Source organism: Arachis stenosperma, chromosome 5, assembly GCF_014773155.1.
Source record: "Arachis stenosperma cultivar V10309 chromosome 5, arast.V10309.gnm1.PFL2, whole genome shotgun sequence".
Classification (NCBI taxonomy): domain Eukaryota; kingdom Viridiplantae; phylum Streptophyta; class Magnoliopsida; order Fabales; family Fabaceae; genus Arachis; species Arachis stenosperma.
The window spans coordinates 138,733,521-138,753,471 of NC_080381.1; the positions used below are offsets into that span (position 1 = coordinate 138,733,521).

Sequence of the window (19,951 nt, forward strand, 5' to 3'; positions counted from 1 at the left end):
AAAAAAACGAAGTGACGGGTACCTTACAAGCTTAAATTTTAAATGAATGTTGTGAGAAAACCCCGCGCATAACACCCCCACCCCTTTCTCTGTCTCTCTCTCAGCAGAAAACCCAAATCTTCTCTTGGAATCGGAAGAACAGCCACCACCCATAATCCTCTCGTCTCTTCGAAGAACCGCCACTACCCACCATCCCACTTCAGAGCTCAAACTCATCGCCCAAGATTGAGTTATAAATTCAATTGTTTAATTTATTAATTCTGCTGATATTGATTTTAAAATCCACTATGTTGTATTTGTGTTGGTGAATTGATGTTTTGCTGTTATTGATTCAAAATAAAAACATTGCCACAATTCTGCATTGAATTTCCTATATGGCTTCATATGATTTGGTTGAACTATGCTTATGATTCTTAGGTTCGATACATGATTTGGTTGAATTATGCTTATGATTCTTCGGTGCAGCACAGAGTGACTTTTTTCTAGGGTTTGGTTCTGACGATTGTTATGAATCATTTTTCGTGTTTGTAGTTTTATTTGTTGGTGGGAGTGAATTGACGTTTATTTTCTACGAATTTTCAAATTCTGACTGTTTTTTTTTTTTTTTCAGATCTGACTCTTTGTAACTCAACATAGCTCGAGTCAGAGACATGGACGAGATTAATCGATGGGCAGACATTGACGAAGATTTGTTGAAAGAAATTTCAAAACGGTTTCATGCCTACGATGATTACCTTCAGCTTCGAATGGTTTGCAAAGAGTGGAGCTTGAAACTTCCAAAGATTCCCAATGGAAACAAAATTCCATGGTTATTGTTACCTGACGAAACTGTCAAGAATCATTCCTACGAAGACGAGGAGATTTATCATCTCATGCAATTAGCTGCTGCAGATGATGAAACTCTTGATACTTGCGTCCTTGAAGAGAAAGATATTTACCATATCATGCTGCCAGAGATGCAGTCGGACAACAAGTTCATCCGCGGTTCTGGTCATGGATGGGTGATTGTCCAATCCATATCTGATGGCACTATGCAAATGTTAAATCCATTTACAAATCGTAGTTTGGATCTTCCTCCAGTCTCAACTTTACCCACTATAATTGATTACCAGCCTGATAATCATGGGGATGAATACACAACGTGGGATTTTCGTGACATTAGGATCACCCTGGATAGAGATAGCGTGCATAGATTCCAAGTTTTTAAGGTTATTATAAACTCATCTCCTGAGCATGACATTGAAAATTTTATGGCGGTGGTGATATTCGGACCTAACCAGAGGCTGGCCTTTTACAAGCCTGGCAATATGAGATGGGTAGAATTTCCAACCAGAGATAAGAGGTTTGAGGACGTAATATTTTTCCAAGAAAAGATATATGCCATAAACAATGACGGGCAGCTATATGAATTTGATACAAAGATAAGAGCAGGGCTTAAGGGAGGAATCCATGAAACCAGACCTCCATCCGAAATTCCCGTAGGCCCTCACGAGCCTAAATGTCTTATTGGGTGCGCCAATGGAAGCTTATTGATGTTGGTAAGATATCTTCGCCATCCCTTCTTGAGGAGAATACGCAGGGATTTTGAAACTTACAAATTCGATATCTATGAGTTAAAAAGAAACAGAAAAGAGTGGTCAACATTAGATAATTTAGGTAACTATATACTAGTGATTGGCTTTAATTCTTCTGTTCAAATTCCTATGCCTTTTCTAAGCAAAGGAAACCAGATTTGGTTTACAGATAACCAAACAGCGATGCAATCATCATTTTACGATCCTGTTTTTCAAGATATCGGCATCTTCGACTTGGACCATGGAAATTTCCAGAGAGTATTGTTAGAAGTGAAGTTCTTTTGTCCTCCTGTTTGGTTGTTACCCTAATTCATACTCCTTAAGCTTTTGTCAGTGTACTTTAATCTTTTCATATTTCAAATCTTTTAATTTGTTTAAACAATTTGTTATATATCCTTGAATATTAGTTCTTCCAATTCTAACCGTACCGTACCATTCTCCCTGTATGGTGAATTAATACATGTTTCCAAATTATTATTTAATTTGTACCAATGCTAGAATCATGGTCAAAATATGTGAGTAAACGATCTGTTAAAAATGTCTCTAATTAAAAATTATTATTTAATTTTTATATATTTAAAGATTTTTTTATATTCTAAATCATATCTTTATAAAAATATATTTTCATATAAAAAACTATTCTAATATAAATTTAAATAATTATTTAAATATATAAATGTAATAAATAATTAAATATATATTAAAATTAAATTATATATAAAATAAATATTGTTACTTTTTTTTTCCATGATATCTTTCAATCTAGTGAGTTAAACATTAATTGGTTACGAATCTAAAATTTATCTTAAGATTTGTCTGTCTAATAGATTGTTGTATACATAAGATGAAATTTAAACTTTTCGCATTTATAGCAGACTAGCGGCTCAACTAATTACTAGATCAACTAAAATTAGTTGTTATTGCTTCTAAGTTCTAATTTAATACAAATATACAATGAAAAAATTATATAAGATAATATTACTCCAAGATACTAACATTCTTTGTTTAATTTGTTTAATAAAATAAATATATATAATCCTTACAGTTGAAAAGTGCACAGTATAAAAAAAGGTCGAAGATTACGTATATACATAGATGACTACATGAGAAAGCCATTCTCAATTATATATATATACTAACTCCATGGTTTCTCACATGGTATGGTCTCTAGTCTTTTATGTATATGTATGTATATATTATGCACGCGAATTCATTTATATAATATATCATGTACCCGAGACAAAATTAGATTTTAATACCATGTCAAGTCATTAATTATAAGATGCAAACCTTTGATTTGAAAAGCTTAATTGATTAGTAAAGTAAGCTATGCTATCTGTGTGGCCGTGTGGGAAACCGGGAGCAAGTACTAGCCACTTTCCTTCTCTTCTTCCTTGACGTTAATTTCTTCAAAAATGTTTTTATTTTTTATTTTTAAAAAATCACTAACCAATTAATCATCGATACAAAAATATGTATTATGCGTATACAATATATATCACATCTCATAATTGTAAGATCTTTTTTTATTATAAATAATAAGCTGATTTTATTAGATATGATATGATATTATATATTTCATTATAATTATAAATTTAATTTAATTACATTATCTAAAAATTTATATCCAAATTGGTTATATTCCGTATACCTCTGTACAAAGTAGTTAATATTGACTTATCAAGTTATCATTCATATACACAAAATAATTAAATTCTAAGCTTGTTCAAGAATGAAGATATATTCTTAGTTTGTTCTAATATTTATATAAATAATGTTATATATTCAAGTCTTTTTGTTAACTACTCCAACCAAATTGATCTAACATAACAAAAATCAGTTGTGACTAGTATTATTCTAAATTTTATTGTTTAATTTAGTTAAACTTAATTCATAAAAAAATTTGGATGTGTAACATTACTTTTAAATATTTATATCTAAACTGGAGTTCGAAATTGAGAAATTGCACATATATAAGATGTCTAAATATGAAGGGAAAACAAAACCCTACATCATTATTGGAGTTAAGGAGAAAACCTTATATGGTAGGGGAAGCTAATTTTATTACAAAATGAAAATGATGTTACATACACACACGTACAAACGTATAATATTACATGAATTATTCTATTCTCACAAATACAGAATATTATTGATGAAAATGGACAGTATTGCTGTCTAAAATACAATACACCCCACAGTTAAGAGGGTTGTAGAAGTTAGAAGAGGGGCAAGGTTGGAGGGAAACGGACAAGCATCCATTCTCTTTCATATGTTACCCAATGTGTCCATCCAATCTCTTCAACCAAAGACAGCTTCAGTTCATAGAATTTCTTCTTAGCAGGCTCTGGATCATCTTGAATTAGGTCCAAGAGTGCCTGAAATCAAGATGAGAAAAATGTTCAAATAGGATCCCTAGTGATTTATAACAACCATATTCCAAAATAAGGAGGACAATGGCTTGGAAAATAGACAAGAGAGTTGCTTCATGAGCATAGATTCTCTGAAGAATGATCTATCTCAGCACAAGTTGTGTGTTTTAAAACTTAATCAGTGTTCATTACAAGGAAGGAGAGGATACCTTCAATGCTGTACCAAGCCTTTGAGCACGCTTCTCGCGCGTTACTAACAGGATTCCATATTTTGGGGACTTGACATCAACCCATTTCTTCAATTCTCTGAAATTCTCTTCAAACAAGTCTGGATCATGTGTAGATTGGTCACCACTCTTGTCCTCGTCTTTCTTTGCACCTTCTGTATCTCCCTCCTTTGACAATATACACCAAGTCGTCAAGTCTGCCAACTTTTATTTTATAAAAAAAAATAAATAAATGTCATCACTAGCATAATGGAAAAGTGACTCGTTTCAGGCCAATGAATCACTTTAACATTTTCATCAGAACAATAATGCAGATGACTGAAACTAACCATAGTAGACTACATAAGAGAAAGTTTCATAGCAGCATAGCAGACTCAAGAAAGAAGAAACTATGTTGTTAATCGTCATGATCATCAATTGATCATAATAATTATAGTTATGTAAAACATTATTTGAATCTTTAGGTTAAATGAAAAGTAGCATTTATGGCATACACCATATGATATCTACGGGACATGTATAAGAAAAGAAGTTAATTTGACACGCTTTACAGGGATCTCTCACTTCTTGGAGCTAATTGCCATGCAGCACTACTGCTTTAACCCAATGCGACAGATTACGCAGACATATGCAATACCATCTGCATTCATGATATATGGTACTGTTTACACTAAGAGTTGACCTTCTGTTAACCAAAGAAATGAAACAATCATAAGCATGGTTCTTCACTTTGTTAAGTATGCATGATAGAAATGTTGAAAGTTGAAACTGTATAGTAATTGCTTAAGAAAACATGATCAGAATAAGAATGAAGAAACTCTTACCTTTAAAGACTCTATTTCTGCCAGCGCAAGCCCCTTCTGATACAATGCCTCTGCTAACTGGTCACGAGTTGTTTCCATCTTTTTCCTGATATCCTACAGAAGAGAGATTGGAATATCATTATACGCTGTGACTTGTGAGAGTAGAAATTTCATTTTTCAGCATATAGGGGACATGAATGACAAACAATCGAGCAATATTTGATGCCATCAACATAACAAAATGGTAATAATATTTTTCACCCAACTTTTACATTAAAATAATTTGTAGTTAAATCCCTGGTGCTATATTTTTAAGGTTTGTGGAGAGTTTCATAAACCAATAACAACCAGGCTTTGTTGTCACCAATCTTGCATTTTATACAAAATAAGGTGTAAGAACTGAGAGATTTAGAATATGCTAATTGTTAAATATGTAGCCATCAACTGTTTTAAGACCGATTAGTTGTGATTAGTCTCTGACTTGCTCCATCAATTTACTGTACTTCTCAGCTGGTAGAGCAGAGGACTGAAAATCCTCGTGTCACCAGTTCAAATCCGGATTCTATGTAAACAACAGATTACATATGTGTATCATCATACGATCTTTTCCTAACATTACGTTTCTTTGGTAACATCTGTAAAACTTGGTTATCGGAATAACTAAAAATACTGGGATAGAATTGATCACCTCTGCTTCATCTTCTGGATCATTTTTCAGTGCAAAAAATTTTGCTAATTCTTCCCTGTCTATACTGTCAATCACCTCATTTGCTGCATCAATCACCTGCAAAATGTAATAATGATATTCATAGTTATTATGTAAACAACAGCAAAAACCCCTATAGGATAAATTCTTATGAAAATAACAGTTGGACTGGCATCGAAATTTCACAATAGCTAAATCATGCTTCCAAATTAATTATAATTAGTTTTATTCCTCTAATATTCAATAAGATGGTATTGCATCTTAATATTGGAAACTATTGAGTAAAGATGTCTTTTTTTTTAATAAAAAAATTAACATTGAGTTTGGGAGATGGGAGGGAAGGTAATTCATATTAAACATTAACTCCAACAAAAATTACCTTTTCGTCATGATCAATTTTGTCCTTGACATCAGTCCTAGAAACCAAACCTTCCAAAATCTTTGCAAGCAGTGGCGTGTATTTTGGATATTCTGACTGAGAGGAAATATACACACAAAACTAATTTGTTTAATCTGAATACAGAGAACTCAATAACCTTAGCATAAAATAGAAGGCAAAAAACAAATTTGATTACCACCAAAATAAAAATAAAAACAGACAAGTTTCTTTACTGACTTTAAGAGAGGTAGCTAGCTCTTCCCACTGCGAGCGCTCTTCATCAGTTTCTTGCTTAAGGCTTCCTAGCACATGTATTTTTGCCTCTCTCACCTGATAGGCAGGTCAAGGAAAAATTAAAGTATTACTAAAGAAGACAAAAAAATATCTGTAACATACATGATAAAATCAACATTATGATAACCTAGAAATATAAGGAAATGTTGACTACGGAGGTCCCTGTAAAGAAATGGAATAGTACTATACATTATTGAGCAAGAAGATATTTGCCACATTTAGTTTCATAGTAAATGCACCATACTTAAAGACAAAGATGCATGCATACAACACCATTCAAAATACTGCAACATTCAGAAGTAGCTGTTTTCAATAATGGCATCAACATATAGAATTTGCACTAAATAATCCCGTTGACTTAACATCAAATAGTCGGCAACTCAATAAAATAATTATGTAAGAAGTACTTGCCAAATTCCATCTCTACATACTTAAACTTGACTCCTTGAGTTGTACTTGTTTAATATATTTGCGAGCAAGTAATATTACTTCATGCAATGCAAAGTTTGAATATAACATTCCAAAATGCGGATAACAATGCAATTGATTGGATTAAATAAGGGGAAAAACAAAATGAAAAGAAGGGTCTCTTTGCTTTCATACCTCTTCTGTCAAACGTTCAGAAACAGTCTTCTTGGAAGATTTGGAAGAACCTTTGCCCTTGTCTTCTTCAATCTTTTAACAAAAGACAATATGAAAGTATTGTTAGATATTAAGCTAACTCATATATATAAATTGACTACAGCACAGCTTGTTGCTAATTCAAACCAGAACTTATGTGCATGTGAAGCACAATCACAAAGAAAACAGACGTTAAGGAAGATAGCTTCAAAAGGTAGAGAGTAACCTTATTTGGGGGAACTATGTAAGATAGTTGATATGATGCAGGGTGCTTTTCTGGATTTTTATTCTCCCCCTCAGAAAATGATAGTTTTCCATACGAAATTGCCCCTAACAATACAGAACCTTGTGTAGAATTCTGCACAAATATTACAAACAGGATTATATATTATCAGTGGCAATATCCAAAAGGTTAACAAAGGAGAATATACCTTGGGAAGCTTATCTTTCGGTGGTGGACCCAGATAAAATCCTTCTTTTATACTATCAATAAACAAAAGTCAACATGACAACAAAAGAAAACATACAAATGTAGGCAGTTATGAAGGAATAGAAACCCATTCATACCCTGGAAATAAGAATGACGATTTAAAGGAGCCATTTCCAATCACTGGGCCATCAGGTTGAGAGAAAAAGGATAGCTGAATGATTTCCTGGAAACACAGACAAGAAAAAAATAAATGACTACAAGGAGTTTGTATAATCTGAATTTGAATACTGTGTATAAAATCTTTAACCTCACCTGGTGTTATGATACAACCAAAGATGACTATATGCCTATATGGAGGCATATTCAATACTCAAAATTACATACCATTTTTAAATATGCGAATGCGTATTGAGAAATTTTTAATTCCACTTTTTTAAGGTGATTCCTTTGATATGCATGACAATTTTAAGGGTATCAAATATCAATACGTTTTAATAAATGAGTGACTATTCTTTAAGCATTACGCCATTATCGCATAACTTTAAAACTTTTCTTAAGAAAAAATAAATAAATTTAGCCCTTAAAAAAATTTAAGGATACTAGAGAAATCCCCTACTCTTAGATTTTTAAAGAAACCTTCTCCAATTTATGTATAACTATCCCATTTGCATGATTGGATATGTCATTGACATCACCAAATTGTAAATATTCAGGTAAATATTTTCAATAAACTATCCCCTTAACTTGGAATGGCTTATTGCTATCCGAGTTTATCGAGTGTCATATAATCATATGCTAGTTAAAAGTCAAGAGTGGAAAAGATTGATAGACTTGACAACAATTAATAACTTGTGGGAAAAAATAAATTGCTAAATAAAAACAACCTTGTCTTCCAAATTTTGCTCAATGAATAACTCCAAATTCCTTATCTTTTCCAGAATTTGCACATTGTCATGCCTGGAACCATAAATTATCATCAACATAGAATGTATCGTAAGTATAAATCTGTTGAGGAACCTAGAAATACACTAGTTCTAATACAACTGCTAGTTTCTACAACTCCTTGACATGATGCTTGGTCACGATTAGTTTTCTAATCGCTACCTTACAACTCAAAATGGACGATTTAGTTACATAACAACTTCCAGAACCCTTCACCAACAAGGGGGATGCCGGCCTTTCTACTCACCCACCAAATATACTATAGAAAAATCATGTACCTCAAATATAGCTGTAAATTGTATTCTCCCTTGGGAAGCTTTGAAGAGCTTGGATAGACATCACCGGTTGAATATACACGCTACAATCCAAACAGATAAAAAGCAACAGAGATAAATATAAGTAAAAAAGAAAGGACAAAAAAGGTTACAGAGATGGAAAAGATGTTGAATCCCCCAAATAAACGACAAATATATGTAAACCAAAAGAAAATTCCAAATATATAGAAATAATAAGAACAACATCATTTTAGCATACATAGGTTATATATCTCACAACTTGTCACTGACTAATAATCATTACTGTTTCTCAAAATGGTAATTTAACATAATAAGCAAGAAAAAATAATAATGTGAAAATATGAGCACAAACTATGCTCAATTTGTCATTGATGTGACTACAGAAAAAGAAACAACAAAAGTCTAAAATGGAAACAATCCCATTCATTTTTTAAAGAAAAAAGAAAATAAACTCTAAAGTACCTTGTTCAAATCAGAAATGACATAAAATTGTGACTCAAATTTATTATCATATATCCGGCCATTGAGCAATGGTATATGAGGTTTTACTTCAGCTCCATCTTCCAATTTGATCTTGTAGCTGCAGAATTAGAATTCCAAATACTGAGAGAAGGCCATCTAAGTGATATACAGGTAACAGAATTCATAACTCACGTCAAAATCAGTGCCAGTATCTGCTTTCCAGAGGGGAGTTTGTCACGATCTGTTGAAAGTGCACTAATCTTAGAATCCACTGGTCGATATGGAACCCTAATCTGCAAGTTTAACATATATTAGGAGTATAAGATAACCTCATTGGCATCTAAAACCGCCAGCACAAAGAAAAAACAGCCAAAAAAAAAAGAATCGAGCTTGAAAAATATAACCTTATTTAAAGCTGCTGTTGGTGTAAGTTCCTCCGATGCCAATAATGTTTCAGCATCAATTCTTACTGGTCCTTCACTACCATCAAGTGTGACTTCTTCTTTGTTGACTTTTATACCGTGAAATACAACCTGGAAATTTATGAAAGCAACAAGATTTGATGCTCAATGAAGAATAATACAAGTACAACACATCATAATCTTGGTTTTAATTCTTTCTTTAACAAAGATCACATATTGCCCAAGAAAAATCCATTTGCAGATGAATAAAACATGCATTCTTTCTGGAGTGTGCAACATATGAAAGAATATGAATTGTTTGGCCATGCCAATGGAGTCCAATATGTGTGTGTTTCATTCTTCTTCACGAAACGTTGCTATACCCTTACTGTTGAACCTTTTCAACATTTACTATTTTAATTCCATGACGAATTTTAGAATTATACAGATGAAAGTTTTCAAATTGTCAAGCATTATTACACAGTACAAGCAACCACTGTAATAAAAAGGAATTAAGATTCATCATCAATATCATTTTCTGAAAGAAATATGAAGATAATTAAGTTCCTTGGGAAAATTTTTTCTTTCAAGAGAAAAGCAGATTTTTTAATTTATTAAAAGGAAGAGTAAAATCTGTCCTAATACTGGGAGGGGAAAACATATTCTTAGAAATAATAATTGTGTTACCTCGAAATCCACAATGGCAGTCTCATCACTCCCTATCCCACTTGACCAAAATTGAGAAATGACTAGTTCCAATGTTTGACCGCTTACAACCTTAAAGGCAAAGGTTTTGGTGGCAGGAGAAGGAAAGGATACCACTTTTTCCCATGACAGAGGTCTTTGAAGTGGGCATATCTGGACATTGAAAACATGTCAAAGAAGATCACCATAATTTGACCTTGTTTTCAAGTTGCATGCTGTACCTGAACAGCGTCCACATAAAATTTTCGAGCTGTATCAAAACCAGAAGTTTTCATTGTTGCTTCAACCCAAGAAGCACCGTGCGGCACTTCTATGTATCTTCTTTCAATATGGCCTAATGACAAACAAAATAAACCAAACAAATGAGTGTTAGACAATGTACTGTAAATGTGCTTATCTATTTCGGATAAGGTTAATATATGGATTGGGCTTATGGGTATGAATTATAAAACTTGTATTACACTCCTGCTACAGTCTATATCCCGTTACAAATCTCTCACACACATGCACTGAGAATAAGTATAATTCTTCGATTAAAAAATCTAGAAACTAGGCCAAAATTGTGAATGCTGTGATAAACAATCTAAGACACTACAGTTTCCAAAAGCATCAGATATACTGGGAAGATATTTTGGTTGGAATGCATTATGCAGAGGCTGATTTATTTAATAGACTAATTCACACCTGGCTGGAATATCATCTTCGAAAATGAAACTCTTGGAGGCTGACTAGTTACAGCATGGGGCTTGGTTATGGTAATTGGTATTCTAAAAAGAGGACCACGCCATGGTGCTTTGCAGTCAATACCATAGACCTCATAATAATGAAGACCATCACCTAGATTGGAAGGATCAACAACTACACTGAAAGAGAAAATAAATAACTTGTAAGTAATCATAACAAATTACAAAGTTGCATAATTCAGCAGAAAGTTGAAATTGAAGAACAGAAAACAAATGAAAAATTTTGTTCTATGGATTTACATCACTTTTTCCTTACACAGTTTAAAGGTTTTGGATCACGTAAAAAAAGCAAAGATTCTATGGCAATCCGCAATTTTTTACAGTGCTCTGGTGCATATGAATTGAAAGGAATTCCAGGATTTTTAATCATTCCTTTCCAACAGTTGATTTCAGTAGGGATGAGATAATTTCTTTGGTTTCAGTAGGGATGTTACATAGCTATGCTTTTCATGTCTTATTTGTACCTTTTATATTCAGGTGAGGATGACTTATAAAATTATAAAAATTATGATAATATGAACTGATTAACTAACTTCACTGAAAAGATTACAATGGTAACATTGTTTCACTCAAGCAAGAGAGATTAGCATTTTAACCACGGCTGACACCTCACAATTTCCACTCCCAAAAGAGCCATGCATAACTTAAGATATCCCATCATGAATAATTATTAATTTGTCAAACAGCTGCTTCTAAGTTGCAAAAATGTAACAGCAATCAAAGTATGTAAGTAATTTCAGATAATTTTAGCAACACTTTAATTGTAAATTGTGCCAATATATGTAGTATGAAAACTAACTTGAAGGTACGGCCATTATGAATGAGCAGCAAATAGTCAGGGACCTTCACAACTGCTGGTTCAGTAGAACGCAATTCAATACACTCCTCAAATGGAACCAAATCCTCAAAGTTGCTGGCATCTTCATGAAATTTTGCATCAACTTGAACTATCCACTGTCAATAAGTACAACAAAAGTTAGAAAATAAATAAATCAATTACCAGTTGTTTACTGAACAATATACAATATACTTATTAAACAGCAAGTATTATACTAACGCACGAGTAATATACTAATCACATATTTTTTATACCAAGTTTCAATATCAATCAATGCAAAGGAGTTAATAAAATTTCATTAACTCCACAAAAGATTCCTACGTACACTTTCTCTTTTGCCTTTAGTTGTCATCTTTGCAAGCAAGGTAGACTACTACACTTGCATGAAATATGGACAAGTTGATCCAATTTTGTATCCAATTATAGGTCACCAGTACTTCGTTTCACCACATTTTAAAGGTTTAAAAAACACAACTAAAAAATATTCAATCAATTAATATCGCACCTCTGTAGATTGTCGGCAAACACTAGCCTCCCGAAGATAGATGCCCCGTGATGAAGGATCTGCCACCAGTAATCATACAAAAGGATATAATTATTTTTTCCAGTATTTAACACGTGCCCTTCATTTAACTCCAAGACAGTTACACATAAACTATCTTAAATTTTATCGTTCCCTTAACCTTGATTGTGCATCAAGTTATCATATTAGTCACGGGACACTACATGGTCAATGCACCAATCATTCAAAGATGAAAGAAATCTTGAACTGCTTAACGGTGATTGCTAGTAATTTTTTAACCATGCAACATTTAACAAACATGAGATTTTTAGGCCTTGATTAGTCTAACCATTTAATTTTTTCTTTCTTAATTCTGCCAAATAATTTTTCATGTTTTTCATATTCATAGCAGTGTAACTTTATAACTAATTATAGAGTGAATTAAAGGAAGTTCCGACTCAATTATAGGCAAGAAAAAGTTCGTTTCATGTAAGCTATGTGGAAATTCACATTCTTTTTTGACAACCTTCACCGCAGGTAACATAAGGTCCTGGAACATATATTTTCTCCGGAAAATATAATCACCTCTAGTCAATAACATACTGCATTTTCTACAACCATAAATAAAGGAAAGCCAAAATGATAATACCGTTCTTTGTAACAAAAAAAAGGGAAGGTGAAATGTCCCTGTAGACTCTAAACTTACATGTTTTTCCACTTTGCTGGATATTTATTTGATATCTAACACACGGAAAGTTTTGACACTTCTTTATATATTCAAAAGCCCTGTCGTTGAGTAAATCATTTAAGTCAGTACAGATCTTATAAAATTACAACTTACTATAATTTCATAAAAGTAAATATTGGGAGAGTTATCTAACTTGTCAACTTGCATAAGGCCTTGTCCAGTGGATAACTTATCCTCAGGTAGATCACCTATGGGAACAGCTGTGTTCTCAAGGGCTCTCCTAACGGTATATGGACTCACAGAAATTCCCTCAGCCTGCATGCAGAGCCAACACATCATAAAACTATATATACATTTGTGCAAAGTAGCAACAACTAAATAAGATAAGCTACAAAATGACCATATCAAATAACCTTCATTGCACTTATGAGCAATGCAGTTCCTCCACAAGCTGACGGAGATGCCATTGATGTCCCATTCATGAGCATACGTCGTTGAAGAGTCCAAGTAGGAACAGGAGCAACAGCACCACCAGGGGCGCTCACACACACCCCAAGGTCTCCATCAGCTGTTGGCCCACGGCTAGACCTGCAAAGTTATCTCCATAAATCATGCAACGATGCAAGACCAGAAGAACAAAATTAAAAATAGAAGGGTACAGAAGTTTATCCAGTTAGAAGATTTTTAGAGAAGCAAATGTACCAAGTGTATTCAAGCCCCTCAGATGGAGGTTCGACAAGACAATGGGCACCTGCAGCCATTGCAGGAGAAACATATGCACCAATACCTATGATACTTGAAGATGTACCACCAGGTGCACCAACAGTGCTCAGACCAGGCCCACTATTACCAGCACTGCTCACAAATATCAGACGATGCTTGTTCACCACCTAACCAAAACATTTATAACTTAGAGAATATGAAAAGGCAAAGAAAATACATGACAGGCGTACTTTAAATGCAAGTGTAGAAGAATACTTCATTCACAAGGTCAACAAAGCGTCCATAATCAGGCAGTAATGTTGGTTCACCATAACTCATGTTGATAAGATCACACTTGTGCTGAAAATGAAATGTCAAATGGTCATCACTTAAAAGCCTTAAAACAATGGTTATTTTTAAAAAACAAAATGAGAAAAATCACATTTTAATTATCAAAATATCCAGGATAATCAGAAAAAGAGGACATTCGTAGCACCTCAACAGCAGCTATCAATGCTCGAATCAAACCTGTGCCAGTTTCCATTGAACCTAAGCGAGAATCCCCAATTTTACAAGATATTAATTGTGCGCCAGGTGCAACTCCATTTAACAAGGGCTCCTGAAAACAACACCATATATCAACAGTTATCCTGTTATGCATAGGAGTTCCATTTTATGGGTAATATTATACATCAGTACCTTTGGGTGGAAAGCAGAAGCAATACCAGCTACATGGGTGGCATGGGATGAGCAGTCTGTTACAATACTCAACACATTTCCATTGTTATAGACATTAACAACAAATGTACAAGCATCCAATTTGCTGAAGACACCATACTTCCTCTCAATCCTGAAAGAATACGTTGTCATAGTTAGTGATTTTTTACATACTTAACATTTTAATCTCATTTAAAAAAATAATAATAGCCAAACAAACAACAATCTTATTTCTTAAGCGGTAGTTAGCTAAACTAATTTGTGACCATCTCATCTATAATAAAGATGGGGACATACTGAACTCTCCCAATAAAATTATCATGTTGATCCTTTTCTTGAAAATAATTATGTTATCCGTCAACAGAGGCTACTATTTTAAATAACACCAGCAACAAAATGTACCTATAATTAGTTAAGGGTACAAAGTTAGAAAGCTTCCCACAGTCTGGATCATCCTCAAGACTGTGTGTGTCAAGAGCAACCCTCCAGACCTCTCCATCATGCCATACAACAGCATCTACAACAGGTCCTTTATCATCGTAGCTCTGAAAAATAGCATTAACTTTTCAAAGTCAGAGAAGAATTTATATATTATATGACAACATTTTGGTGGGGGAACAAAAAAATAAAAGTATCTTATAGTTTGAGCCTTCAAGATAAAGAAAAGAAATATGACTTCCATGCTTCTGTGAAAATAAAGCACTTCTAAAATCATTTCATAGTGACTACCATATACCATTCTACCAATATCATCATTTTAATACTTCCTAGTGTCCTATAACAGAATATGAACTGAAATAAATAGCACATTCCCAGTTTTTGAGGACTGGAATGAGCAGGAATGCCCAAAGAGTGATGAAGTAATGCAACATGCTGAACACACACCTCAGATTGCCTTTTCAGAAGATCAAGCCTATTCTGGAGATCTTCACGAGCCCTTTTAAGTTGTGCATCCTCCACCTTGATATGTTGCTAGAAAATGCATAACATTTTGAGTTACACGGAATAGTAACGTAAAATGTAAAAAAAAAAGTAGTAGGAAGAAAGTTATCGTGCAGTCCATAGTGCTTATTTATATTCATTGGTTTCGTTCCTCTCTTTTTCTTTATTTTTTCTTCCCCTTAAGAAACACTGGTTACTATAGCAGGCTAAAATGTGGAAAGAATAAAGGTAAGAATTACCACTTTATATTTTCCAAAATCCAAATACAATGGAATTCAAGAAAAATATATTAAGCTAATAAAATGAAATAAGAAAATCTTCACACAACTCATGAACTGTATTCCTGTGATACCTACTAAACCCAATGCTGGGTATGAGTAGATCATATCAAATTCAGATTCCACCATTCTAGCATGTGTAAGAGGATTAACCTGATCAAAATCTTGAAGCTGTTTTACAGCCTTAGCAATTTCCTCCTGGTTTTTCTCGTCCCACTTTATCTTTCTTTCTTTCTGCCAGTGAACATTTCATAAGAAGAAAAGGGAAATTAGATCCATTTACCAAGGGTAAGAAACCAAAAAGAAGACTCAATATTTCTCAAGATTGTGATTCTACCTTCAAACGAGAAGTCAATTCTTCTGTAAAAAGCTCATAAACAAATTTGTAACCAATATGCCATTCACCAGAAGGATTTTTCCATGAAGTATTGATGATCAAAGATGCCCCTGTTCAACATTTTTTCATGGAACTCTAACCTCAGACAACAGCTTAATAATTGAACAGTTTAAGTTCATTGACTAACAAGAAAAAAAGTTGTGCAAAAAAAGAAAAAGACAATTGCATGCAAGCACACAAAGTTACAAAGAGGGAAAACAGAATGGAGAAAGAAAGAATGCAGACAATTTGGAGGAGGAAAACTTAAAGGGCTTCTTGTTATAACAAATAATAAAGAATCACCAAAACTGTTTGAAAGAGTATTTTCTGATCTTTAATATTAAAACACAATAGAACAAATGTGTTCCGAAAATATGAACAAGAGCATTGTTAATAAGTTTTAAATTGATATCTTGTGATAAAAAATTAAAATTGTATACAGCCTCATTATTTGAAGAATGTCAGACCATCATAACTTGCATATAAAGGCTATAAAAATGGTATATAGCCTCACTAGTTGAAGAATGTCAGACCATCATAACTTGTATATAAAGGTATTTAATATTCCAAACCACTAACCTGATGCACCGCAAATACAACCATCAGCATCAGCCTTCACCACCTTTGAGGTATCAACATCTCCACTGCCAGAACTGAAGATACAAAAAAGCAACATACATTTATTTTAAAAACTAATATAAACTCAAAAGTTATCAGCTAAGAAACAACAACAACAACAACAAAAGGTTTTCTTTGTACCAATCAATGACATCAAGAATTTTGGGTTTCCCATCTGAGGTAACCTGCAATCCAGCAGCGGCCGGGTCTACGCCAGAATCTGTAAACATGCAGATTGAATAATTGAACAAACTTGCACTATCATGTGAAACTGTAACAAATAACACCAGAACATACAAGTACACCAGAACATGCACACCAAAATGCATTTTAAAACTGGAAAACTAGATCCCACAGATCCAGTAGCTGAAAATTAGATTGCCACCAAAACAACTTTACATTATTACTAGTATGTAAAATTCATCATTTAATATAAGGAAACAGGATAGATGAATCTGATCATGAAGACAACAGGAAAAAGAAGAAGAGCAATAGTAATGCAAGCTTAATAGTGCATTGTAGCATGGCTCATGAAGTACACAGCACGGAAAGCAAGTATATGATACATTCATCACATATATGTGTATATTGAGTTATTGACACAACGCAACACAACAACAACATCGAGTTTTAGTAATTAGAAATACTAATAAGAAATGAAATGTTCCTTTTTTAAAAGCACTAAACGAAACAAAATACTCTGTTTCTCCTCCTTTATTTCAATATCATTGCTGTATTCAGCTTTCTTTTATAGCATAGCTCAACAAATGCTGCAAACAGAGCTAACTACCACATCACTAACACTATCTACCATTAACAACAAACTACTCATGCAAGCTCAATAACTCTTAGTAGTAATGAAGAAAAACAAAGTGCTATACACTTAATTAATTTGAAAATTAACAAAAAGGAACTAAAAATAAAATTAAACAGAAAAAGTTGAAGAAAGTGAGAATGAGAATAAGGTCAACGCGGAGGAAGAGAATACCGAAGATGGCGATGAGAACACCGCGGCCATCGTAGTTAGGGTGATCTTGGAGGAATCGATCGACGGCAATCTCCTTCTTAGGCATGAGTGAGGCCAAGAAGGTTGACTCGTTCAGCTTGAAATCGGAGGAAGCATCATCATCATCGTTATGTTGAGGAGTGATTATTGAAGAACAAGGCATTGGCTTAGCTTCTCTCTCTCTCTCTCTCTCTGAAATCCAATCCCTAATTAATCAAATCAGAAGAGTGTGTAGCTTCTTCACTCTTCAGTGAGTGTAGTGTCTGTTGGAGTGTGTGCAGATCAATTGTTATGATTACGATGATGAGGTAGTTGGTAGTAACAATAATCGAGAGAGAAGAAAGTGAGGATCACGTGTTATGACTCTGAATTCTGTAATCTGAATCTGAATTCATTCATGTGCATGTGACGTGGACTTTGGTTTACGTGCTGTGTTACGACACGTAAGCACCATAGATATACGACGTGGACTCAGACGTACCACGTATTCCACTAACCAACAATCTAAAATTCTAAATTCTAAAATCAATTTTCATTCTTATTCATTGATTCATCATGTCCACTCCTTTCACAAGCAGAATTTAAAAATCATTACTCTTGTTTTTATTAAATTTTATGTGAAAATGTTAAATAATTATAACAAGAGAGTCATTAATAATAAATCATTTGTAAACAATTAAACATTGACTTTCTTTACTTTTAAAAATCTAACTCTAGTGCCAATGAGTTATAGTTCAAATGACATAGTCTCTTCATACTTAATTAAGAGGTCATAGGTTCGAGTCTCCTATCTTTAGTTAAAAAAAATCTGACTCTAGTGAAAGAGAAATGTTAGATAAATAAATTATTTTTAATTAAGTATAATTAATTTTTTTCCTTTTTATGTATTTTCTCTTTTTTTAATTATATTTTTTGATTATTTAATAAATTATTAAACTAATTTGATTTAATTTAGTTACTAAAATAACTTAGTTACCACTAACGAAATGTCATATATACTGATTCTAAAAAAAAATGATTACAAAATTAATTAGGTTTGAAAAAGAGTGGTAGAATGGTGCTTCAATAAAAATATAAGAGTAAATACTCTTTATACACTATAATTTATCTATCGAATTCAACTAGATATCTTTTAAATTGGGGTGTTCAAATCCAAACCGATTCAAATTAAACCGTTCATCCAATTCAATCCAAACCGAAACCGATTAAAACCGCACTAATTTGGATCTGATTGGATTTTATTTTTTACAAACCGCTGGATCGGATCGGATTTCGAATCTACTTTTCAAAACCGATCCAATCCAATCCAAACCGCACAATGTGCTATAATATTATTATTTTATTATTATATTTATAATTATACGTATAACATGTTTAATTTATTATATATTTTTATATTATTCATATATTATTATTATTTAATAAATAGTTTATATTCAAAATGGTATTTATTATTTATTTTAACTAACCTATAATTTTATTTCTATGTTATGTTATCGTTGGCTTTTTAAGATATTGTTGAGACTTGTTATATCATTGCTAATTATTTAAAATTTGATGTTAAGACTTGTTATATATATTTAATTTTTTAATTTACAAAACCGCAAATCCAATCCAATCCAAACCGCTTGAAATTGGATCGGATCGGATCGAATTTTTTTAAAAACATCATCTAATCCAAACCGTACCGCAAGTAAAATTAGTGTTCAGATCGGATGAGTTTTTTACTCAAAACCGATCCAAACCGCACCACGAACACCCCTACTTTTAAATGTGTCCTTTATTCAGCCTTTTTATTACATTAATTTAAAAAAATTAAAATAAACACATCAAAATAGATTTAGTTTTTTTTTATTTAAATACAAATCTACATAAATGGATTAACTAAAATTCAAATTCAAATTTTAAATTTAAAACTTATAAATCCTAACAAATCCCAAATAAGATATTAAATATTCCAAATCAGATTTTCATCACTAGTAAAATCTTCTCCCTCATTGCGCACCTCCTCTGTGACGATCTTCTCCTTCGACGACACGCACCTCCCTCGCGACGAGCACACACCTCCTCCATCGATGGGCTCCTCCTCGTCCCTGGTGTGCTCCCTCGCACCACGCACAACTGCCTCCTCCTCCTCCTCCTGTGCCTCCCCTGTCTCCTCCTCTACATCACACTTCTCTGTTTTTGGCAAAATTCTAAAAAAAAATTGGTTGAGTTCATTCATGGAGGTATGTTATCCTTTTTTTCATTTAATAAAAATTCTATTTTTTCAATTTATATATAATATTGAATATGTCTGTTTTTTATTTTTTTTTAAATGTGTTTGTGA

At 33.0% G+C, this 19,951-nt stretch overlaps 2 protein-coding genes across 3 annotated transcripts; one reads left to right on the forward strand and one right to left on the reverse strand.

Moving 5' to 3' along the window:
• The first annotated feature begins 650 nt into the window (after positions 1–650).
• On the forward strand, positions 651–1,883 carry LOC130981524 (putative F-box protein At4g22660). Its single transcript, XM_057905111.1, has one exon. The coding sequence runs from the start codon at positions 651–653 to the stop codon at positions 1,881–1,883; it is 1,233 nt and encodes a 410-aa protein (XP_057761094.1).
• Positions 1,884–3,652: 1,769 nt separating this feature from the next.
• LOC130979359 (tripeptidyl-peptidase 2-like) lies at positions 3,653–17,990 on the reverse strand. Of its 2 annotated transcripts, none has more exons than XM_057902784.1 (34): positions 17,605–17,990; positions 16,758–16,836; positions 16,578–16,651; positions 15,960–16,069; positions 15,776–15,856; positions 15,288–15,374; positions 14,805–14,947; positions 14,385–14,535; positions 14,182–14,304; positions 13,962–14,045; positions 13,686–13,873; positions 13,397–13,571; positions 13,177–13,298; positions 13,002–13,081; positions 12,299–12,357; positions 11,755–11,909; positions 10,897–11,075; positions 10,434–10,546; positions 10,195–10,365; positions 9,511–9,639; positions 9,299–9,399; positions 9,107–9,224; positions 8,627–8,706; positions 8,291–8,363; positions 7,544–7,629; positions 7,408–7,459; positions 7,203–7,334; positions 6,959–7,030; positions 6,299–6,391; positions 6,062–6,157; positions 5,665–5,760; positions 4,998–5,090; positions 4,156–4,341; positions 3,653–3,952 (listed from the first exon to the last, which is right to left on the reverse strand). In XM_057902784.1, exons 1-34 carry the CDS (start codon positions 17,783–17,785, stop codon positions 3,794–3,796), a joined length of 3,921 nt encoding a protein of 1,306 aa, XP_057758767.1. In that variant the 5' UTR covers positions 17,786–17,990; the 3' UTR covers positions 3,653–3,793. The 2 variants fall into 2 exon arrangements, with proteins under 2 accessions (XP_057758767.1, XP_057758766.1); XM_057902783.1 differs by having other exon boundaries at positions 4,156–4,377.
• Positions 17,991–19,951: the final 1,961 nt, after the last annotated feature.

Excerpts from the sequence above, each read along its gene's own strand:
- LOC130981524 (XM_057905111.1), top strand. The coding sequence starts at position 651 with ATGGACGAGATTAATCGATGGGCAGACATTGACGAAGATTTGTTGAAA.
- LOC130979359 (XM_057902783.1), bottom strand. The coding sequence starts at position 17,785 with ATGCCTTGTTCTTCAATAATCACTCCTCAACATAACGATGATGATGAT. Across the intron at positions 16,652-16,757 it reads ATTCTTGATGTCATTGATTG|TTCTGGCAGTGGAGATGTTG; the intron begins GTACAAAGAAAA and ends TTGTATCTTCAG. Across the intron at positions 6,392-6,958 it reads CTGAACGTTTGACAGAAGAG|GTGAGAGAGGCAAAAATACA; the intron begins GTATGAAAGCAA and ends CCTGCCTATCAG.